This window comes from Nanorana parkeri, unplaced genomic scaffold (genome assembly GCF_000935625.1).
Source record: "Nanorana parkeri isolate BGI_ZX_2015 unplaced genomic scaffold, ASM93562v1 scaffold482, whole genome shotgun sequence".
Classification (NCBI taxonomy): domain Eukaryota; kingdom Metazoa; phylum Chordata; class Amphibia; order Anura; family Dicroglossidae; genus Nanorana; species Nanorana parkeri.
The window spans coordinates 930,322-955,896 of NW_017306750.1; the positions used below are offsets into that span (position 1 = coordinate 930,322).

The 25,575-nt window shown below is 41.8% G+C and overlaps 1 protein-coding gene across 1 annotated transcript in view; it reads right to left on the bottom strand.

The window, feature by feature from the left end:
• Positions 1 to 233: 233 nt before the first annotated feature.
• EXT1 (exostosin glycosyltransferase 1) overlaps positions 234 to 25,575 on the bottom strand; it is a 64,165-nt gene continuing 38,823 nt past the window's right edge. The window contains exons 6-11 of the mRNA XM_018560853.1: positions 23,976 to 24,094; positions 20,227 to 20,322; positions 15,518 to 15,607; positions 5,958 to 6,118; positions 3,350 to 3,521; positions 234 to 594 (exon numbers count right to left, since the gene is read on the bottom strand). Coding sequence (XP_018416355.1) covers positions 409 to 594; positions 3,350 to 3,521; positions 5,958 to 6,118; positions 15,518 to 15,607; positions 20,227 to 20,322; positions 23,976 to 24,094 — 824 coding nt within the window. The 3' untranslated portion in view covers positions 234 to 408. The remainder of the gene's footprint in view (positions 595 to 3,349; positions 3,522 to 5,957; positions 6,119 to 15,517; positions 15,608 to 20,226; positions 20,323 to 23,975; positions 24,095 to 25,575) is intronic.

Below are 25,575 nucleotides of genomic sequence, written 5' to 3' on the forward strand. Positions count from 1 at the left end.
AATTGATGAGCTGCTTACCACCATTATGACTTTGTGTGCTTCATATACTGAACATTCAACTGACAGAAATTAAAGACCAACAAAATTTAAAGAAAGATCTCTGATTTTAATAGTTTTTGTTCATTAAAAAAAGTTTAAACCTGCATAGCAATCATTTCAAAAATAATTATTTAATGTTCCATAATTAAACTGTACACAGCCTAGTTTTTGAGACGTCAAAGCTCGATGGTTTGTTTGTAAGAAGTCCAGTGCAGTGGATTCCGGTTGGCCAAAAGTCTCGATTCTGAATGCTCTGCATTTCCTGGGTGGCTGGGCGGGGGGTGTGCGCTAGCGGCATGAGAACCGCTGACAAGAGCGGAAAGTTAATGTGTGCACTGGGCGGAAGGCTCCCTCCGGTGGCAGTAGGTCTCAGAGTCGTTCGATGTCCCGGTATTTCTTTCGCAGGATTGACACCTGATCCTTAAAAAGCACTGGATCCAGTCTCATCTGTGAGTGAATGAGCGGCATATAGCCAAACCAGCTGGCAAACGTATTCATACAAGTCTGTCTCTGGGCAAAGTGGTCAGGGTCTGCCCAACGAGAAGCTCTGGAGGTCTGAAAAGAAAACATGACACCTGAATTAAATTTACACAAAGACCATTCAAATATATTCACAGTGTAAACATTCCATAAGCTAAATCATTTCACCACCTCATGACAGGCCATTGTACAGTACACAAATGGCTGGTTGGGGCAGCCGTTTATAAACGTCCTTGTCTGTATAGAGTATGTCTGTGTGCCTGGAGTGCCCACAATGCCTGTAATCACACGGTCATTACCACAGATCACAGGCAAAAGCCAAATTAAAGAGGCTTTGTGCCATGTGATCGCTGTGAGCCAATTACAGTAGTAATCACTGACTTCATTTTCACTCAGTGTGCTTTCTTATCTGTAAAACAGGTTCATTAAAATATATATATATATTTTTCCCCCCAGTGACTAACAAAAGCTTAGGTACAAATGTTATACAAGCGAAGGTAAAAATGGTTCTTTTAGTAAATGAAACGCTATGATAAATACATCATTACACTACAGTCCATGGTAAAATGACAGCTCTTGGGTCTAGAGAATGGCCATTATATAACCCCTTATGGCAAATGATCCCTTCAGGTCTGGCTGACTCCCAGTTTATATTACCGGAGGACAGCTGAGGAGTCCCGAAGTGCTCAGCTGACTTGAGGATGTGAAGGTCAATTATCTTTGCGATACGTTAATAAGCGCTCAGGAGGACTTCTAGGATACGCAACAGTTTGGATGTCATCTACTGTCACAAATACACTGCAGTTGAGAAACTGCAAAATGTTGGAAAATATGTGCGGTGAGTTACAAACATGAACACTTAAGGATCCTTATGTGAAATACAAATTTGCAGTCCGTTATCATGACATTTTGGTCTTTGCTCTAAAAATGTTGTCGCAGACAGATTCATAAATCCGCCCCCATCCCCCCATTGTATATGTGCAGTAACACACCTTTCAATATCAAAGTGAACTTTACAAAATCAGACAAATGCAGCTCAAAGTACATAACAAAGCAGACACTACATATTGTAGGAGCGGACCTTTACTGACGAGTAAGGAGGGGAATGGCACTATCATTCTCAGGGCCAGATTTCCCACTAGGCCAACCAAGGCCCGGCTTTGGGGCAGAAGGGAGTAGAGGTGCAGCGGGGTGTGTGGAATTCCTATCTCCCGATGCCCGGGACATGCAGTTCTGGGCGCTGGGTGGGTAGTTTTCTACATTTAGCCCTTCTTTGGGCAAGTAAGGCTAAATGTACAGCGGGGAAGCCGCCGCTTGTTTTGTACAAGTGATCTTAGCGAGGTCACTTGTATGCAGCCTGCAGGTCTGCTATTCTCCATGGGAGAGCGGGGGGCGCATTGAGGAACCTGGCCTTGGGGCAGCAGAGAGAGTAAATTCGGCCCTGATCATTCTACCAAAAACCATATAACTGCTCCAATCATAATGCTTGTAGCCCTCTGAACGGGGAAGACTTTCCAAAGAAACTGGTTTTACCCAAATATAGCTGAGCTGGGGAGGATTTTGAGATGAATATGCTAAACATGAATTGAAAGCTACTGGATGACGTGTTTAGAACGCACGGGTAATACAGTTTATTTTCACTGAGTACATGTTTAAAGAAAAAGAAAGTTTCTCCTATGGCCTCCCTTCACTCTGAATTGGGGACTTTTCATTGCGGAGTGTCTACAGAGAGACAAGCACCTTTGATCGAGGTTGGGCCTTGTTAAACACTCTACTCTGAACTTCTCTTCCTTTTTGCGGAACAAATTAGATTCTGTTCTAATCTGTTGTCTTTGCACAAGGTCGATGTTTGGCATGGCAGAAAATTAACAAGGAAATGGAGGAGAAAAAAAAAAAGAAGGTGTTTTTAAACATCTACAGCATCCCGAACAGGCTTGTGTGCCTTGCCAAAACACAATTTGCAAACTGTGTCCTACACGGCAGACAGGGGCAGCCCACAGATATACTGCGATTGTAGAACTATAAGTTCCAGAATGCTCTGTGCTGCCCATAATAGCAACCATATACAAAGTACACTTTTCATGGGAAGGTTTAAACTCCATTGTGACATTATAGCAACAGGGAGAAGGTGGCCTGTAGAATTAGTCATCTGTGGGACTGCAATGCTAGGACCTCTGGAGTCCTAGTCTATAGTCTACACCACCCCTGTACCCAAGTCTAAAAGCTTTGCCCACTACCACTTTACCCAAGTTTATAGCTCTTCCCATCCGCCATCACCTCTGTACCCAAAGTCTATAGCTCTTCCCACCCGCTACCACCTCTGCACCCAAGTCAATAGCTCTTCCCACCCGCAACCACCTCTGTACCCAAGTCAATAGCTTTTCCTACCTGCTACCACCTCTTTACCCAAGTCAATAGCTCTTCCCACCGGCTACCACCTCTGTACCCAAGTCAATAGCTCTTCCCACCTACTACCACCTCTGTTCCCACGTCAATAAGCTCTTCCCACCCGCTACCACCTCTGTACCCAAGTCAATAGCTCTTCCCACCCACCACCACTGTACCCAAGTCTATAGCTCAGCCCACTCACCACCACCACTGTACCCAAGTCTATAGCTTAGCTCAGCTACCCTCACCTATTTTCAAGTTGATAGCTCCACCTACATGTCACCACTGTCAGATGGCGTTTCCACTCTCTCTGCTCAAATGAGAGGAGATGAACTGGGGGGCTATAAGCAGGAAGATCTCACCAGTGGAGTATACAAAAGCCAAGCCCTGATGATAATTCAGCAATAAGCATATTCTGTATTTGCATGACAACTATACATACCTGTCCCATCATTGTTTCCTTGTACTGCTTCTTCTGTGTCACTTTGATTGGTGGCAGCTTTGTGACAGCAGACACCAGAAAGTTTATTAAGATATCTTCACAATTGGCTAATTGGTCCACCATGTTTTTCAGACTGGCAGGCAGGTAATTGGTGTAAAGGTAGTGATAGTACCTGTAAAATAAAACATGAATGTCATCTAACATAACTTGACATCATACACACACAAGAAAATACAAAAAACTGAATGCAGTTCTACTTTATATGTCCCTCCCTCCCTCCCATGTGACAGCCTGGTGTTTGGCAAAAGGCAGCTCATGAAAAGTCCTTAGCCTTTTGTCATATATGACTAGGATTGGCCAGAAATAAAAACAGTTTCTTTGCCTTGATCCTGGCGGTAAATAAAGTGGCAGACCTTCAAAGGGAAGACAGCTCAGGGGCTATTTTTTAAAGTGAACCTGTTGCTTGGGCAAAACAAAGGTTCCCTTTTAAAAAACAAAGTTAGTGAGCCAACACCAAGGAATCAACAGTATGCACTATATAGAAGAGTGGCAGTCCAGGTGTATCCAAGTATATTTAAAGTACATCTTTAAATATCTTTAAAGTACATACATTTAAAGTACAAAGGGCTCCTGTGTAACAGTCTAAACAGGCCCAAAATCCAGTTACTATGTGATGCTAGAGATTCATAAATAAAATAAACAAAATTAACCTTTACCTTCCCTGACTGATCCAAATCCTCTATTTGTGTCTCAAATACTCTCTCTCCCAGACACTGCAGCTCACAGTGGGAGGGTTTCAGAAAGCAGTGGGCAGGACTAGGTGTGGCAAGCTGCTGATTTACAGGCTAAAGGCTTGTGAATTAGCAGTTATAATGCCTCCTATGATGTCTTCTCATCCCACTGTAGTGTAAGCAGGTACAGGGCGACATTACTGATCTGCAGTGTAAAAGAATTGTCACTCCATTGTAGAAAGCTACATGAGGTTTACTTCAAATTGCAGGGGGTAAGGGTGTAGATTGTCCCTACAATTAGGTGCTGCAGTACAATATATATATATATACACATATATATATATATATATATATACACACACACTCATACATATACACACAGGCTCTGTGCTCCATACGACTGTAATTATGGCAATGATTTGGCAGGCACGCAAAGGTCTTCCACACTACTGTATACTACTGGATGCATGTACTCCTGTGCAACACCTTTGGGTGCCTACCAAATCATTGTCAATATATATATTTGGAAGGCCATTGCTCTGGTTTCAAAACTGTTGTAATGCCCCATCTCTTCTTGTGCATTTATGTCTTTCCCTGACCAGCCAGTCCACAGTTCTCAGCTTACTCTGAAGACTGACACTCTAATTACAGTATCTGAAACTGTCATTACTTCTCCAGTAAAAAAAACTGTCCTGCTGAACACCAGAGCATGTGGTACACAGCTCCAAGAGCTATCTAATGAAGACTGTAGATATCACTTCACTTTAATTAGCAGCTCTTTCACTTCAGTAGCCAATGCTGCCCTTCTGATCTTAAATCTCAGCTGGTGTGCAGGGCATGATGGAGGTGTGTGTGTGTGTGTGTGTGTGTAGGTGTGTGTGTGTGTGGGTGTGTGTGTGTGGGGGTGTGTGTGGGTGTGGGTGTGGGTGTGGAGGGTGTGTGTGTGTGTGTGTGTGTGTGTGTGTGTGTGTAGGTGTGTGTGTAGGTGTGTGTTACATAGAACATTATTATTGATTGCTCAGTGTATGCACAAATAAACAAGATTTTCACACTTGCCTTTATTTATTGTCTTCCTCATTTAATACATGAAACATAACTCTATGAAAGTGTACAACTGATAAATGTGCCTTACATACCATGATACAGTGTAGAAACCTTTGAATGAACAGGCTATAAATGGGTTGGACGCGTCATACAAATACTAATGAAATCCACTGTGCAAGAACATGGTATTGTACGCACCATGATAGTACAATGGTGAGAATTGTTCCCTTGTAATACAGGGGTCCTAGTGACTGCGTGTTGGTGTGAGGACATAGGACTGCAAGCGTAAGCATGAGGCAGAGAATAACGAGAGTCTATAAACTCTGTATAAAGGGTTATGGAATACGATAAAGCCATATAGATAATAAGCATGCATTTAGTCTTAGAGGGAGGTCACAAACAAAAACTGTGTTCACTGAGATGCAGATAAAGACCCCATACAATCTCTTCCACCAGTGGGTGGCACATGGTGGGACCCAGACTGAATGAAGCCCTTAGGAGAAAACATGTCTTCATGCCCCCACAGCATGAACAGTGTCTGACAAGAGCTCCCTGGTCAGACACTGTTGCCTCCATTCATTTTGAAACCCTTTCTCAACTTTTTTTTAGAGTTTGTACCTGTTGTAGACTGCCAGGGAGAGCCATGTTCCAATCACCTGTTTCCTCAATTTTGATAAACCCCAAAAACTTTTCGCATGCTCCAAATAAGCTTACCGCCACATTTTCCCTGAAACTAATCTTTATTATTATGACTTACTCACTCTTTAAAAAGCATCAGTCTCGTTAAGGCCATGCTATACATATTGCCATGTGAAAGAAAAGGCAATTCTTACTTGTGATAGATAGCAGCTCCTGTTAGTACCATGGAGTAGTCATTAGTCCACTTGGAAGTGTAACCCCACCGCTCCTTAGTGCTGTCCCAGAAGTGACTGCGAGCAGGATATCCCACAATTCTTTCTGGAAAACTCTGCCAAACTGTAAAGGCAAAATCCACCTGCAAAGGAATAAGACAGAATTGTTAAATGTGGCTTTATCCACGAGATCAAAATCTATAACCAAATCTGTGAAAGGTCTATTTCTAGATGGGCTTCTACTGTCTGCTAGTAAGTACATAATGCCTTCTGCCCTAAACAAAAATGCTTGGGTGGTAAGACTGTTCTTGTTCAGGCCATGGGGAAGGAGGAAAGGAGGTAGCATCGCAGGCAGCAGAATGCCCTAGGTTCAGCTCATCTCAGCATTAGCTATGTGACAAGTTAGTGGAGGTTAAATATTATAGTGTTGCTTCCTTATTTCACAACCTTTCACATCTCAAGACAGGTTTTTGAACAATCAACATCTGTCTTGACACATTTGATGTCACCATTTTGTTTGAATTAAGGTTACCGAGTTGCCCATGTGGGTATAAGGACTTGTTCACACCCTGTCCAGATTAGAACAGTTGGTTTTCGGACCAAAAAAAACAATGTATCCCTATGGTATTTCTGGGCTCTGTTCACACCAGCGCAGTCCGTTCTGGACCAGACAAAACAATAATGCTAGTCTAATTTTCTCTGGTCTGGAATGCACTGGAAGGCATGCAAATGCAACATAAACGCATGCAAATGCACGGAACACACCTGAAAGCCCATTTTCAGCTTAAAAAAAAAAAAAGTTTCAAAAACGCAATGTTCCAGATCTGGTTTGGAAAAAAGGTGTGAACCTGGCCTAAAGCATGTATGTTTCTCAGTACAGATGTGAACTAAACCTGACCATTTTATTTTGTTCAACCTGCGGTATGAAAAAAATGTAACAGCCATCAAGGCTAAACAGCGTACAAGAACATATCTGTATTGCAGGCTTTAGGTTTTCTCTCACAATTTAAAGTTAGTAGTTGGTTATTTGGGGTGCACCTTAACTACCCCCTAAACTGTGTTTGAACATGAAGGGGACATTTGACTGCACACTCCACTGGGGCAGGGACAGATGCATGTAGTACTTTGGAAGTACCAAGAAATATATTAGATAAAATTACATATTTAACAATATTAAGGGAACAGCTAAATGGACCAGCAATACAAACCAGTCAGCAAAAGCTTGGTACAATTTTCTGGGAATTGTAGTTTATTAACCTTTACAGAAACCTGTGGGCACCAAAGGGTAAGCACACACACACGCTTGCATGACACCCTCACTTTCTTATAGTATGTGGGCAACCAGACTACTATGGTGGTGGTTGTTGCCCCTGCCATACCCCACTAGTGGCTCATCATGCGATTGGCAGCCTGACTGGGGTGCTCTGGAAGTGTAGGTGACCTATAGGTACTACCCTGCTTGCTATATTGTGCAGTGCACTTTAAAACCACTATGAAAACTGCTTTTGCAAATCAAAGTTAGCAAGCGGTAAACAAAATACAAAACATAGAAGTAAATTCACCTGCTGGAACAAACAGAAAGCTGCTCTTAGTCAAACTACTTGGTATTCTAACTCAAAATTATGCACATTTTAATGTATCCATTAGCTGAAGTTCAGACCGTCTGTAGGATTCAATTCAGATTTATAACTCTGCCCTTTTTACAAGAAAAAAAAATTGCTGACTTTTGACAAATTCAGGAATCCTTCTGTTTGACCTTCCCAAGGCATAAACTTTGCTGTGAAGGTCATTCACCTTAGTCTTGTACAGATTGTTCAAAATAAATAACAACCAAAGAAAAAAAAAAAAGAGTAAGGACTGTATGCCAGTCAAGTCCCTGGGGCCCTTCACTTCAAACCATATACATCTATCTGCTGGTGGCAATGACATTCATCATGTCAAGGGCGTGGCGGCTTTAGCTGGGAAGAAGGGATGACACTTGCTGTAAATACTTCAACACCTTCACCGGTACTTGAAAAGTTTTCAGTAAAGTCCTGAAACCAACTAAGATGTGTGATTGCAAAGAAATCCAACCCACGGCACACTGGATGACCTGACATCTAAAAGGTGGACCATACACAAGTTTAAAGGAAGACACTGCTCTATTTCAGTATATAAGAAAAAGTGTGTAGCGTATGTTAACTTATCCTATCCATGAGTGTTAAAGTTTCTGTGTTATACATACTATATATATATATACACACACACACACACACACACACACACACACACACACCTACACTATATGGTCAAAAGTAAAAGGTACCATTAAAAGTAGTACTAAAGGCTAGGCATTGTTAACCTTAATGCATTCTCTGCATTAAGGTAAAAATACACCCAGTAGCTTTGCATGCTCCCCTGTCCTCAAACACTTACCCATCGTCTATTCTCGCCTCCATGTCCAGAAAGATATCCTCCGATCCCCAAACTTCCTGGTTGTGAGGGAGGGTACCAAGGGCAGTGGAGCGATAGGCTCCTGCTGCCGTTAATCAAACTGTTGGTAGGAGACTAGTGGAGGGAGCAAGGGCATGGTTTGCTGTGTGTGTCTATGGATGCACAAAGCTAGGTGTGGGTCACAGACCGGGACACGCACGCATGGGTCTCACCTCAGCAGCCAGCTAGCTGAAGGAGACACCTGCAAGCAAGTAGGGGCATCAGCGGGTTGGGAACCAGCTGCAGGACTAGTTAAAAAACAACTTTTAACAAGAAGAATGTTTAAATACTGTAAGTGTGGACCTCTTTATCTTATAAATAAATATAAATTGATATACATTTAATGTTACAGTTCATGAGGACATTTTAGTTTCCTTATTTGTAACACAATAATGAATTTAATGTATATTTGGCATTTGTCAAAAAGGTTTAAAACCCCGATGATCCAGACATTACTGCCAGGTCCTTGACCTGTATTGCAGCAGAACCTTGTCAAGAACACACTCCTGGTCTTCTGATTGGACAATAAAGCATTCTCTCCTCTTCTCTACCATGTGTATTGCAGCAGAACTTGGCATGTTTAATGTCTGGATTTCAGCTGGCTATGCTACAAAGGTTGGCCATAAACACCGAAATGTCTCATGGAAAGAGACAGAAATTGAGACATCTGCCTCTCAAATCAGAAGAGCACCGGAATCTGAAGAGTGCTCTATGACTCTGATGCTTTGATGCCTTTTCCCCACAAAAAAAACCTTAAATGACCTCCGTTCGCTTCAACATGTAAAACTTATTTTTTGGGCACGTCTGACAGTCAGAAGTGCCTGTTATTGCCCCTCATGAACCCCTTCCAAATCCGGGGGTCTCCCAATTGCACCAAATAATGTAGCGGAGCTCATAACCGGCTGCAGCAGGGAAAACTGAACTCTGCCTAGTTATTTTAGGTCACGGCAATCATTAGCGATTCAGTAGTTTAGAAAACTTGTTCGCTTCCTCTCTTGCCCTTTTCTTTCTCCTCCCAGCGGACAGCAGGGAACACAGAAGCAGATCTGCTGACATCTGCTCACCTCCCCTTCAGGCTGGAAGATAAGCGTACAGCAGGCGATGCGAGCCAGTTTGTGGGCATGCAGCACTAACTGCAACAGTACGAGTAAATAACCTGCCGGAGCGACTTCATTTTCACTGCGCTTCTCTACCTAATTGAGGTTAATTGTGTCAGCGCTGAGAACTGTGTGAAGTTAAAGCTGCCATTGATCTGATGTACAGAAGGCACATGTCACTTCAATACTGCAACTGTCATTTACATTTGGCATAGGAGATGCGGCCACAATTATCACAGGAGCGTCACATTACACCAGGTATACCATGTTGCACACTTGCATACCTATAGCATAGCAGAGTTCCATACACAATAGAACACATTTAATGAATAGAATGGAGCCCTGACTTTACTGCTCTGTGACAACATGATGCCGATGTCACCACCCCCTAGAAGATTCTTCTTGTGCACGCATGTAGAGTACTCTGCAGAGAGCCTAGGGAGCATACAGCAATTACCTTCCACCCAGAGCAGGACCAGGGGAGGTGGAACATCTATGTGTTAGGAATAAAGAAAAAAAAAAAAAAAAGGCTATGTGGAAATCAAATCCTGTTCTGGTTCATCTGAAACTTGTATAAATACATAGTTAACCTACTCCTGAAACTGACCAGATGATCATCTGGTTTCAGTACTGACCCAGTGCCAGAAGCAGAAACTGACGTTAGAACTCCTGATGTGCTTTCTTATTCTGGTTAGTGACTGGCATTCTGGTAAGGTGGTCTGCTAGGATAGCATTCGAGTTAGATTCTATGCCCTGCATTGCAAGGCAGCCCCTATTGAATGCTATTCTTGTACCCTCCCTTTTGTGACTTTCTTTGTCTTCTGCCAAGAAAAAGTTGAAAGGAGGCAGAGTCCACCTCACAGACTTAAATTTGCACAATTGTCGAGCTGCCATACTGAAGAGGGTAAGGTAATAAGAATATGGAGCTTATGGTTGGCACATAATTTCAAAGGCAATGTTGGGAGGTGCACCAAGAAGTTAGCAGTGACACCATAGGCTGGCACTGTCCCCTATATACTCCAACCTGCCTTGAGCTTAGCTTTGTTCAGGTAGCCCCATTATTGGCCTAAGGGGTCAAAATTGTGAAAGAAGAATATATCTGGTTTCCCATTACAACTAAGTTCCCTACTTATGCTCCAACACTGCACGGAGAAAATGAGGATGAGTATCTGATTGGCTGCCTTTCCTCTCAGGCTTGAATGATGCTTTTGGCAAAATCATGTTTTGACAGCGAACAATTTTAACTTCATCTTTTACCAAGACAAGATAAACAGACATTTGGGGACTACAGTATAGCAAATACAACAAATGGCCATCAAGAACTATGCAAATAATAAAAGGACAAAGGGATGAAGCCAATCATTCACTGCACAAATGCAAGAAGGACACCAAAGTGAGACGTTTAAATATGGTAGAATGCCTTCTGATGGGCCCGCTACATTCATTTTGGATTAGCATTCCATTAATGTCACAACAGTTACTGCTGATGTAATGAAAATATAACTGCAAAAGAAGCTTGTCAGAAGAATGACTTTGCTGGACTTGTCAAAGTTACATGAAAATTCCAGTGCTAATGGCCAAGCACAACTTGGGGGAATAGACTTGTAAATAAGAATATGAAGTCACTGTCTGGTACTGTTTAAACAAAACCTGCAGCTCACCAATCTACACACATATACACTAAAGCAACGGCTATTATTTGTTACAAACATAATTCTGTAAAGGGGAGGTAAAGAAGAGTCAATAAACCTGGTTCTTTCTTCTGGAGGCCCTGTGTGTGTTGTAAAGTAGCCACCGCTCCAAGCTCACTCCTGGAATGGACTACAATCTCATGTTTAATTTGCTAATTTGTATTGAGATTGTAGTCCATCACAGGAGCGATGACTACTTTACAACAAGACCATGAGCAGCAAAAGTAGCCACCCTTCAGAAGGAAAGACAGTGTCAGCACCAATTCAAAGATGAAGTGAGGATCTGCAGCCAAGTGATGCGCAAAGAAAGATTTAACGCCTAAGTTTAGTGTCAGTTAAGCCTTTAGACGCATGGCAAGCCTTTAGACGCATGGCAAGAATCTGAAGCAGCATCTTCTCCAGGAAAAGTAAATATTTATTTCCTTTTGTAAATTTTAAGTTATCCATCCTACCTTTATATTAGGATTTGGGCTACAGGTCCACTTTACAGGCTAAAAAACGTTCACACCCTTTAGCATGATTTTTAAATGGGACCTTTAATATATTCTTACCTTTAAAGCTACTGCTGTAGTTTATTAACAGTAGGCAATGCTAAACTGAAAATAGGAAATACATGATAAAAAGGTAAAAGACACCTAAACGGCAATAAGAAAAAGTGCCTACTTGGTAACTTGTAATATAGGCAAGGGAGCTAATTTGGTTGCCCTGCGTCATCCTTGCTAATGGGCTAATTCATTAAAATGAGAGCCCTTCCCCAGAATCTTCAGTATTCTGAAACCTTCCCGTCTTACGCTGTCCCTATAATTAAAACAACGCAATCTAGTCTGGCCTACAGGACCGTGTGGTCGCGTTCTTTTCTTTTCCCAGTGTAATTATTCCATCGCATTCTAGGCATATACAAACATCTTCGGTTTCTTGGGAAATGCTCGACTTTTGTGTTGGTTCTGGATAATCCAATCTTTGCACCCGAGATGGAAGATAGAGCTCACAAAACATTAATTAGTGAAATAAATGCTTCAGAGGACAGGCTTGCAGTGAACGACGTGATGAGCCGATAGCACGGAACAAGCTCCTTTCTCCCCCTCTCGCTGTCTTTCTCCGGCTTCTGGTGACATTATAAGAAAGTGCTATATGCAAATCAAGAGCCCAATTAGTAGCTGGAAAAAAAATGCCCTGTCACCAGCAGAAGGGGACAATATTTCTGATAAAATGCTAAAATAAAAGTCCATTAGGTAGGATTCAGAAAGGAGGATACTAAAGGGCTTACAGCGGAAAAGGCAAATCATATTTGTCTGATTTTGTCAAGTGCAAATCGATTATTAAACAAAGGTGGGAGATCTATTTTAAGGGGATGCTATAGATTTTCACAGATCTCCTGCGCTCTTAGCATTCCTTTGCAATCTGGCTTGCCAGGAGCAAGGAGAATTATATCCGGAAATCATAAGCTAACTTACAATCATTGTTCATGGTGCCATGATAGCCTCTCATATAATACTATGAAAAACATGGCTTTCTTTAGGATTAAGTTCCTGATAAATACAGGGATCCGTTGTTTTAGGTTACGTACAAGCAGAAGAAACAGTGCAGTGTGTGAGGTTATGTAATTAAAGTATCTGTAAACCCTAAAATTAGCTGTGATTAATGTGAATGGCTGCAGGCGATGGCAGCTGTCATTGTATTGTACAGTGCCTGCAGCCTCCAGCTTATGGAATGAGTCTCATGGAGCAACTTGTGAGAATCACACATTCGCAAGAATGAATGACAATGCACTTCCTGATGGTCCTCTCCAGGGCTCAATATGGGAATACTCATCCTGCACACACCCCTCATCACAAGCACCCTCCATGCAGGGTTGTAGTGTTGAGAAAAACTGTGCCTGACCAGGTCTGTATGATTATGGAGTGCACGAGAACACATGGCCAGACTCTAGTGCCTACTGGACTGTGCAGTCATATTTAGACAAACTGCGCTGCTATAACAGAAAAGTAAAGGGTGTTAATACAACGTCTGACTCAATATTATGATATTTATACATAATGGTGTTTTGGATGCCCGTAGCGCCAGTCAGAATTCTTTCTTCATTTTCAAAGCCAGAAAATACATGATAGTTGGCTGGGTGCTGTGGGCAACACATCCTCCCTTCACCACACTTATCAAACATCACCCCCTTATGTGATCTGGTACTGTAGACACATAACCTGTTGACTACTGTGAATTGTGAGCCCCACTTTAAAGTTAAAGTTAGCAGACTGTGTGACATTAGCTCGGTGGCAGTGTTGTTTCCTGCACAGCGCTAACAGTTCACTGATCCTGGGATGCCTGCAGCTGCTTTTTCATAATAATAATAATAAAAAAAAATTCTGTAAAGGGCTGAAGAGAACACTGCTCGGCAACGCTCACACTTCAATGGCTGTCATGATTTTGTCCTTCAGCTCATATTTGAATCTTGGAAAATAAACAAGCAGAAAATCAGAACTGCTCAGTCAATGTGACTTTAATTATCTTGGAAGGAGGTTTGTGCAAGGGCTGAAAAACGTGCCTGGTGGTTCCGCTTAAATCGCATACACTTGTAAATTGTCAGAAGATACGAGCACCGCATAACCGTATTCTTTCCGAGAGATTGTAAGCATCGAGTCGAAGAGACAAAACTCAATGTATGACGACAATGTATTGCATAAAAGTCTCACTGACAATTGTGTACATCTGCAAGAACTGGTCAGCATCCTGTACCTTTCTCCAACCAGTGTTTGCATTATGTGGGATAAACTTTAAAGACAAAAGTGACATTTCAGTTTTGCCGGGCAGCTCAGTCACATGATGACGGGTTCTATATTTGAGGGACACTGGTGGTAAGAGTCAATGAAATTTCCACTTCCAAAAGCCATGGCCTTAAAAAAGTCAAATAATGCTGTCATCACACTGCCTTATTTAGTCCCCATCATATGAAATACTTATTTGGGCAGTCCAGCTGCTAAAAAGAAAGTAGTTGTACAAGGGGAGGAGATACAAACGATTGCTGGGGAATCTTTTCAGTGGAGTCTATGAGGTTCATTAGATGCAAAGGTGATTTTTCCGAACTATAATAAAAATGTCCGTTGTGGGTAGACTTCATCTTTAATGTATGAACAGCTCGGACTTGCTATAAAAGTATTTAGTATGCTTGTTTCTGCTGTCGTCTTAAAAGGCAAAAGTCCCAATAACAGGATTGTGTTTAACATAAAGGCTGAAGAGTTAGGAGCTGTATGATGATTTATCTAGTGATAGTGTTAGGAAGGAAAAGTCCCAGCTGACAAACACTTCAAGCCCAACTACACCTTGCAGCACCTGCCTGTACTCACACCTTATTCAGCAAGGGTCAGTTTGGTTGTCTGATGTCAGAGGTCCTCTTCCAGAGGTTCTGGGTCCTGAATGCTGAAGAGACCAGCAGCACGTTATGTTGTGGCAAGATTTCCTACAGAATATTCTGTGAGCTCAGGGAGCGGCCTAATGACATGTAGGGAAAGGTCCTAGGTGCCCTAAGTCCACAGGAAATATAGGGCCAAGTATTGAGCGCCAAAGATAGGGCCAAGTATTGAGCACCAAAGATAGGGCCAAGTATTGAGTGCCCAAGACAGGGGCAAGTATTGAGTGCCCAAGACAGGGGCAAGTATTGAGTGCCCAAGACAGGGGCAAGTATTGAGTGCCCAAGACAGGGGCAGGTATTGAGTGCCCAAGACAGGGGCAGGTATTGAGTGCCCAAGACAGGGGCAGGTATTGCGTGCCCAAGATAGGAGCGCCAAAACAGTTTTTTTCAATTTTAACCTGTGGGGTAATGGAATTTAATTTTTTTAAATGAAGCTGGAGTAGGGTTTTCAGGTGCCTTCACTTCTATAAAGGCACCTGAAAGCTCAACAAATGAACACAAAATAATTCGTAGCATGGTCTACCGTTGGAATTAATTTGTTGTATATTTAATGAAGTTTGTAGACTAGTCCTAAATGCTGAAATTACAACTCTATACGATACAGGACTGAAGTCTGCTACTTTATTCCTGACGTCAGACCCTTTGACACTCTCTGCTGATCATGGCTGCAGGTTACAGGATCCTTTTGACAGCCATTAAGCGTACCAATCTCCTTCCTTCACTACAGTCATTTAGTGTACTTTCTGTACAAGAATCTTGGCTACATATTCCAGTTGTTTGGCTGGAGTTGCCCATTAAATGTGTACACACTCATAATATATAAACAGTAAAGGAAAGATACATTTTGTTCCGGATGCAAGAAGATTAAATCGTATATACCTCTGTTGTGGAAAGTACTGTGTCTTCGTCAAGGCTGAGAACGGCGTCAGTCACTATGTTATCGTACGGCAGAAAACGGCTGCTCATGACCTGCCGAGATTAAAAAAAAAAGAAGAAATAGGCTCATTTAGGGAAAATATCTCAAGAAACACAATAGATATGGCTTAACCTCTGTGATAACAGGTCAGATTTATTTTCACATATCCACGGACTATACCAATCTTTCCCAAGGGAGATGTAAGGACCGGCATTAGGGTTGTTGGTTAAAATTTATTTTCATGGAGTTTTTTTTACCACCAGGCCTTGGAGTTCTGTACTAGTCGTCACTTTGGCTGCCATTCTTTGACTGTATATTAAAAAGGTGCAGACTACGATGAGGCATCAAACATATTGCTAAACATTACTACACACCCGAAAGGATGACATTAAGTTTCCTAAAGTACTGTGTATTATAAACAACAGCTGTGTTTTTTAACCACCACACACACAGGGAGCATGGGGAACAAAAGCAGCCACCCTCCAGAAGGAAGGACAGTGTCAGCACCAATTCAGAGATGATTTGAGGATCTACAGCCGAGTGATACACAAATAAGATACCATTTTGTTAATAATTAAAAGGTACTTGAATGCATTTTCAAGATTTAACTCCTGAGTTTAGCTTCACTTTATATTCAGATTTAGGAATACAAGCAACAAGCAGGATGGGATGTCTCTTTCGAGGAAAATAATCACATGAAAACTTAAATCCTCATAAACAGGCTTCCTTACTAACAAAAGGTTCAAAGAGGGGAATGAATAGAAACCTCCTTAAAAGACTGACTGTCTAGTCCAACCGCGTGCAAGAAAACATCCAAGCTCTATTTATTAGCGTTGGAGAATTGACCAGATGTCTGGCAGAGTGACAGACAGCCTGTCACTCCATCTCAGCCCTGTAATCAAAAGTGAAGCTTTCTACTAAAATGGATTTCAGGACATGTCTCGCCTGGAGATGCTGTTGACAAATGTATCCATCCTTGCCAAGACAGGAATCGCAAGCAAGATTGAGATTTATTGGAAAGAAAATACTAAATTCTGCATTTCTTTCTAATCACGACCTACCAAGTCTATTTTATGACCCAGAGCGGAAGGTGTGGAGGGGGAAACGCATCAAATAAAATAAATGGTAATGGCAACCAGCAGAAAAGATGCTATAGGAAGCCATGACCCTACAATGGGGACTGCAGACATAATGGCTATATTGCCGCCATCTCATGCTTCTCTTCCGATATAAAAAAATCAGGAGACGTAGACTTCATTTCTGTGTTTTGTTAATAACATGAAAGTAAGGTTATCATATTTCCTTATATCCAATTTATTATAACCAAAACAAATAAAAAATGTTCAAATCTATTAGCCAAATAAAATCCATGTGTGCCCTAAAACCCCAAATCCACCACAATTTGTAAAGACAGATAAATGGGTGTTGCTGTCAAACTCGGCTTTTTAAATGTGAAGGCAAAGTAGTTCAAATGGTATGCAGAAGGCTGCGATTTACCTCCTTTGTAGGGCTGACGCTAACAATTATTTTCATAATTGATTAGTTGCCCGATTATTTTTTCAATTAATCGATTAGTTGCATTACAAAAATTATCTCTCCCCACCCTACCCAAACCAACTAATCGATAATGAGAATAGTTGACAACTATTCTCATGATTAGTTGGTTGCAGCCCTACCCCTTTGTCTGCCATGCAAACGCATCTCTAATAGGACAGGCTAAGTTAAGGGAGACCCAATGCAAAGCAGGTCAAAGTCTTAGAATTGTCACCCACACTGTACCATTTTGGTATATGTCGGGAATATGTTGACCTGCATTTGATGTCTATTAACCTAAACCAATGCTCAATACACAAGCCCTAAAGCATCCCACTAGTCAGAGATTGAAGCATATATATCCTTTTTCATTTTGGAGGGGTAAAAAAAAAAACTTGCTGTATGCAATTTTTGCCTTGGTGACCACCAATCTAAAATGTTTAAGTTGTCACTAGAACAGGAACGAGTATTAGAAGAAGAAGAAAAGAGAGCGCCTCCATAGTGTAAACATTTTATTTAATAGTAAAAACACGCAGCTCTAAGGCTGTACTTACAACAGTTCGGTAGAATAAAAACCAGTAGAATAAGGTGAGAGGATGGAACCCATGGCAGGGAGAATCTGGAGCGATGTAAAACACCAGTAACCTCGATCCCTGTATCAATCAATGGTTCTGATCAATGGTTCTGATGAAGGGGGCGTGCCCCAGAAACGCGTTAACCATTTATCAATACAGGGATCGAGGTTACTGGTGTTTTACATCGCTCCAGATTCTCCCTGCCAGGGGTTCCATCCTCTCACCCTATTCTACTGGTTTTTATTCTACCGAACTGTTGTAAGTACAGCCTTAGAGCTGCGTGTTTTTACTATTAAATAACATTTTTACACTATGGAGGCGCTCTCTTTTGTTCTTTTTCTCATAGGCTGGTGTTCCATCTAATCTGTGGGAGCTTCCTCCACCGTGTTTGCTGTATTTTTACTGCTGGGCTCTTTTTGGATTTGAAGGCGCCGGTATTGTTTTGCAAGGAAGGAGTAGAGGGAAATCTTACAATGGCGACTGTGTAAAATGGGGATTTCCACTCACTTCCTGTTGTGTTAATGAGACAGGCAGTGAAGGGACGTCTCCCTAGTGGAACACAAACTTCTACCTTCTCTATCCCAGAGGGGAAAAAAAAGGACAGGTTTTGACATTAGATACATTTGAATGATGTTAAGTCACTAACATGATAACCTGTTGTGATGCATACCATGTTGGGTTATTAGCATGTTGTGATGTGTACCATGTTAGTGGCTTAACATGGTATATAGCAAACCTTCTGGATTCATACATCTGAAATACAGGGTTTTGTATTCTACTATGTGTAAGGCCTGGGGGCTGCCATTTTGAATAATGAAAACCCAAGAGACAGAGATGTGTCCAGAAGTGGGGCTGAAAATATCTCAATGCCTATAACTCTGATTAATACGATATTTCAAAAAGCGACAGATTCTTTTTATTGGTGAACTTTCACCCAACACAAAATACAAATTTTGGAAGTGAAATAGAAAGAGGCCGAATATTCTGATCCTACAGCTTGAATATGAATGAGCCTGCAGTGGGATCTGACCATCAGCTGTCTGTGCACTTGCAGTGAAATGTGCTGGGTAATGCCTGGCAGAGAACGGCACCTTCGTTAGAGGCAAGATTCCGCGTACAAGACCATGCCTGGCTGCACACAAGAGACTTGTTTGTGGAGAAAACAGCATGAAGGTCAGTCCTTACACAAGGTGAGGAGGCAATGTGCTTCGGAATCTTAAAAAGATCACAACGCCTGTGAAGCTTAAAAGAAGAATATCGGAGAGGGCTCAGCCTAGCAGAAACTCTCTGGATGATGTTTACTGGCGATTCAAGCAGAAACCGCTTTAATGGCCTCTATGATGTTTGTGTCTCCATGGCGTGCTAAAATGTGTCTTTACTTGTCTGGAAAGTAAAGCCTTGGGACTTCACTATATGGAAATTGGAGGTAGCAGGTGCATTGCAGCCACACTCTTCACCTACTAGTGAATAACCGCCAATATAAGCCAACACGAAACATAGACCAAGTGTCCACCCTCTGCCATTCTCAAAGAGGAGGTTTACACAACATGGAACTTTTTGGCACGAGGCTACATTTCTCCTTTCTCAGATGTGCCCCACAGTGTAAGCAGTCACTGATTGATTCTTCATGCTGTCTTGGGTTTTACCTTAAAGTAAGGCCTGAGATGGGAAAACATAAGTGTAGGTGCCACAACATGCCAGTACTTGCTAAATCCCCTTTATAACATCTCTCAGGAGCCCACCAGATCCAATTTACAATTCTTAACTATCTCATATCTAAAAAAGGCATGGGTGGTTAGTGGAATATGAGAAATGGTAGTAAAAGTTGGCTTTTCCCATGCAGGGCAAATTAAAAGGCTCACTTGCCTCCTCTACAGCAGTACATTCTCAGCATTACCTCTCACCCCTGTCGTTCTGATTTAGCTGTGCAAGCAAAGCACAGGCTCTCTTTAAGGTTTTGTATGCAATGCACAGGTATTTTTTAGTATGCTTATGATATCGGTATGAGAAGTGTTTTGGGCAGATATGGAATGCCATGTGTAAATTTTAGGAGCAGGCTCAGACTTCCAACTGATCTCAGATGGCCATGTAAACTAAATGTAATAGTGTAATCATTCTTTAGGACTTCTAAAAATTGTATGTACCAATTTGTGGTCAATAGAGGGTGGTAGAGAGCCAAGGCACTCACCTTTTTGCCTACAGACTAGATTTGAGGTACAGGCACATTTTGGATAAAGATTTTGCACATCAATACATCCTAAACACAATAACTCACATCTCTATACATTTCTACCAAATATAAGTATATAAAAATTCCTACCACAGCGGACTGAAAATATGTCTTTAAAAAACAGTTTTAAACTTTTGCAATATCTTTATATTGTTGCTATGAAAAAATGGCTAGCATATCTAGTTGCTTCCTGAGATGGCTCTAGCCCCTTGAGTAGGTTTACTTTTAATATTACATTATTTGGAATGTCATGGATAAGAAGTCCTCATAATTTACTTTAATAAGTCAATGCCTGCTACATCCTGGGTAAAATGGCCAAGCGGCAGTACTGTACCTTGCTCTCCCCTTCAATAACGATGACTGGCACGGCAGTGGCAGGCCAGCGGTGTTTGGCAGGGAGTGGTTTGTCACAGTTCCACAACACTATGATCTGAAGAAAGAAACAAAATACAATTAAGCATCGGTAACCTTCCATCAGCTGAACATTCCCTAAATGTTATAGCTGAACTCGGGGCATAAGGCTAAAGACACAAATTAAGTTCATATAGGATTTTTTGTATTCCTTTCCTTCTTTCATCTCTTTTCCTTTCCCCTTTTGAGCCTCCCTCCCCCCCCACTCAGAAATCCCTATTACACTATAGACCCTTCATTCCTCTAGCACTCCTATAACTCACCCTTCCGAAACGCCCTATCCTCCATATGTACTGCGCTCTGTCCCGAGATACCCCTCTGGGAAATTTTCTATTTTGAAAACACTTCCAGGTGGTACGTCATATGGCACTCCCTATCCCACTCCCCTTTCCTTACCCCCTCTCATAGTTGGCCTTTTCCATTCTTGTTATATATGCTGTATACTTATGTATAAGTTTGTTGTAGTACTCCACAAGACTTCTGTATTATTGACAATATACATCTTGTATTCCTTTAAACCAATGAACGTTTTTAATATAAGGGAGCTATTTACCTGCGAAAGGATTTGGGTTTCAGTCCATTCAGCAATGGGATTTACACAACTCTCACATAGCCCTGTCTGGCCAGTTTACCAACAATTACAGGCCTTGTTCCTCCTCCAGCCGGTGACATGACAGTGAAAGGAGAAGCAGGGGACTGATTAGCTCTTCTCTGTTACTCTGCTCTCTCTTCCGATCAGTATGCTGCCTGCACTGCAGCACAACTGACTGGCTCCTTGAATTGCTTATCTCTTTCCCAGTGTGAGCTATGCTGTACAGGGACTTCAAAAATCTGATACCAGGCCAAATTTGTGAACACAGAGCTGCATTAATTTGCATCTTTTATATCTTCCTGGAGTTCAGCTTTAACTACTATAAAAAGAGAGAGGAAAAAGAATCCCTCTGCTTCTACAAGCTGCAGCTGATAAAAAATACCAGTATTATAAAGTATATTTTTGGGGAGCAAGCATTCTTCAAACTATCCTTTCAAGGGAGCCTGTGGCACTACATGTACGATCACTCCAGCCTGGCAGGTTAAAATGTTACTGCTGTAATTGCTGCATTGGGGGATAAGTGTGCAGATCTGATGAACCAAGACTATTCCACTTTAGAAAGATATTATGTAAAGGGAAACGAGACTGTATTTTCAGCATGAACACATTTTCAGTTGTTGTAAACTTTTGCCAAAGGTAAAATTCAGTGTGATTCAGTGTACGCCATATATTTATGGCACTCCACATAAATATCTGTTCGTTTCGTGGCTATGTGTATGTCAGACAAGGCATTCCACTACACTTCATCAGAGATGAGGAATTACAGAACAAGCCTCGGAGCCCGAGCTGCCCACACACAAAAAGCCAGCACCACCATTTATGGCTCATTCACACGGGATTAGAGGATTGTACAGTGTCAACAAGGGGCACATTTCTGCCCCTGGGAGTCACAGGTGTTTGCATATAGCCTGTACAAATGACAGACTACACAGCTCTACAGAAGTCCAAGCGGTTACATGCATACAGGTAAAAATGAGCGGCCCTGGGAGCAAATTGTTTGCGTTCAGGGCCGCTCATCCATGCCTGTATCAGTGTTGGCATTTACTGATGCCATAGACACAAGACTGACACCGAATTCAGCATAAATTGGCTCGATCTGACATTAGTCACCTTATTTCTATATGAGGAGCTGTAAAAAACAATACAGTAAAGTACAGCATGCATGACAAGGTCTGTCCCAATGTGCATGTAAAGGTTAACACACATAAGGCTATTTCTACATATGTATGTATTACAGACCCTTTTTTAGTGTGAGAGGCTTCTGGTGAAAGGACAGAGTATCAGAACAGTTACAAATGGACTGGCACTAATATTTCTTAGTGAATAGATGGCCAGTGTCTCTACTAGTGTAGCATTGACACAAAACAGCAATTTTCGCAAAAAAACAGGTCTAAGAAGAGTCTGACAAATACATGTGCTGTCACAAAACAGCTGCCACTAGTGTGAACAGGTCACAAGCATTTAAAGCTGAACCCCAGCCTTCCCTTCAGTCTTGATCACACAGTTCCAATTGCCTTGTCACTAGACAGCTTGTAAGCAGGTGACCCACAGCTCAGGAAACTTGGTGATCCTTCGCTGCTTTCCACTCCTTGAAGTTGAACTCCAGCTTCACCTTCAGTCTTGCACTGTTTACCGGCTCCTCTCCTGGACTGAAAGAGCTTACTCTGATTTCACTGCACAATGCAAGCTTCTCACAATGTGCATTAGATGCTGCAGCAAGTCAGATGAAGCCCGCCTCATTTCCTGGCTTAAGAATGACCTAGAGCAGTGGTCCCAAAGTAAAGGCCCGCGAGCCGCTACTATGTGGCCCGCAGCCAGCTCAAAAGTCTGGTACGTGGTCACGGACCTCGTACCAGACTTGCAGGAACAGCTACACGGTCTACATTTCTGTCGGATGCAGACCGCATAGCTGCTTCTATGCTGGCACTCCGATCCTTTCGGGCGGCGTCTTCGCTGAACGCTGGCGAAAGGATTGATTAGTAAGGTCTGCAGCAGACCTTAATAATCGCCACTAGATCACCAAGGATCGATGATGTGTATTTTATGGGAATTAGGTGTGTGTGTGGTATTTTTTCATGTGTAAGGGGGTGTATTATTTTATATGTGCAGGGGTAGTTTTTTTTATGTGAAGGATGGGGGGGGCGGGTAAATGTATTAGGCTCCATTCACACCTATCTTTAGGTGCAATTATGGATTCCTGCATCAGGAATGTGCGTTTCCTGCATCAATAATCGCTAATCTGGCATTTAAAAGCGGCAGCTGTCACCTATTCAAGTTAATGGGTGACAGCAATTGCATGTAAACTCATGCACACAGCATGTAATGATATGTGATATTAATCGCACCTAAACCTACAGATATGAATGGATCCTTATTGTGTGTGTATTGGGGTCCATAGTACCATATCGCATATAGTTACATTTCATTTGAAAGTATGACATTTGGCGACCGGCCCCCATGGGAGAAAAAAATTTGTCGAGTGGCCCTCGAGGAAATTGAGTTTGAGATCCCTGATCTAGAGCTTCGTCCACAACCTGGCTGTGCTTGGCCTGCCCCTTTCATTCACCGGATTTCTGTTCTTTCTATCATGGAGGCTCAGCATCACATGTGGACGTTACCTAGGGTGGTCTGCACACAAATACAGCCTGCCTAGGAACATCCACTCCTCCAGACTTGCATGCAACCATCATGACATTTTGATATTTGCAACTCCTACCAAGAGCCAGCCCACTGCTTGCATCAGGTTGGAGTACTGAGGCAGGGTGCTGTGATATGCCTGCATTGCATAAAGAAGCACAGGGACCAAGTAATGACATCACTGGGTCTAAAATAAAAGTATGTAATGAAAATGGAATAGTTTTATTTAGAAAGGTCATTAGCTTATTGATAAGGGGGGATAAGGAACCAGGAAAGGGCAAAATATAAGCAGATTAAACTTCTGCTTTAAATAAAAACATTCCTCAGAGTTTATGACATGGAAGAATTTATACTAAAAATAAATACATCTGTTTTAACCTCTCATAGCGGCAGATGCTTTAACCTGTATGGACAATGTTAGAATTTAAGTTCTGATAGAATACCTGATGACAGTACTGAGACTTGGCTACGGCGACCAGCAGCTTTAAGATTGGCTGAGACTGAGATACCAGTGGCGTCACAGCGTGGATGACTGCAGTAAACTTGGAAGGGGGTTTTATACCTAAATATAAAGAAAAAAACGTTAATCATATAGTTCAGTAAAAATTCTACTGACCACCCCAATACCAAAGCCATGGCAATAGCTACAGTACATGGGACAACTGCAGGAAAATTGGCATAAACTACTCATGTAACAGTGTGTCCCATAGATAAAGATGTACTTCTACACCCCTATTTTTAAGCTATATCAACAATGGAAACATCCGTAAGTGTGGTCTATATGCTTGCTGTGGGCAGATAGTTATTAACAATGACAATCACATTAAAGAATCTGGAAGCCTAAATGACTCAGAGCAAGTGTACTGTGACAGTGATCAGCTGACGACCATTCTGTAGAACACTGCTTTGTCATAAAAGCCTGATTCCCTCTACTGTTTACTAGCACACATCAGAGACTGGCACACAGTACATACTTGACAAAGGATTCACAGACCTTTATGTTTTTTCTTACAACAGAGAGCACCAGCAGAGTGCCCATTTGCCTTCAGACACACTCTGGAGATGAGTCCCTTCTCGGCTTCATTTAGTAATGCTTGAGCTATTGAGCTCTGGTGACCAACTGTTTTTTTTTCCAAGAAAGCAGCGAAGTGAAAATTACCCTAGAAACTCTGGCTGAAAATGAAAGTACTAAATAATCACATGCACATTTCATACTTATTTAATGTGACACCAAACACAGGAATTAAATCTTAAACATAGTCAAATACCTTAACTATTAACATAAATGTATCTTATTTGTATCACTCGGCTGTAGATCCTCAAATCATCTCTGAATCCAAGCTCGTTCCTGTGACTATAACTTTAATACAAATTAGTCAAGTAAACATGAGTTTGTAGTCCATCACGGAAGCGTGCTTGGAGCGGTGACTACTTTACAACACAGGGACCATGAGGAACACAAGTAGCCCCCCTCCAGAAGGAAGGACAGTGTCGGCACCAATTCAGAGATGATTTGATGATCTTCAGCTGAGTGATACAAATAAGATATATTGGGGGGAATTTATCAAAACTGGAGCAGACAAAATCAGGTGCAGCTGCGCATGGCAACCAACCAGCATGCTCCAGTTTTGATACATTCCCTTCATTGCTATTAATAGTTAGGGTACTTGAATGTATTTTTAAGATGTAATTCCTGAGCTTAGTGTCACTTTAAGGCTGGGTTCACACCTAGGCGTATTGAATATGCCCGTTTGTCCTCTGCTGTACGTGGGCCGAAAATGAAACTAAAAGTCAGATGCTGGCATCTAACTTTTAGTTTCGTTTTCGGGCGTCACAGCCGGCGGGAAATTCAAAAGTGAAACGTTGCAATGTACACAGAATACACACAATACAATGTAATCTCCTATGATTACACTTATGTATCAAACTATTTCCCTTCAATTTTGTCCCTAGAGCTTTGTCCAGTGCCCTGCCTGACACTTTTTCACAATTTTAAGAAATTAAAATATAATAAATAATTATAAAAAATTATAATAAAATAAT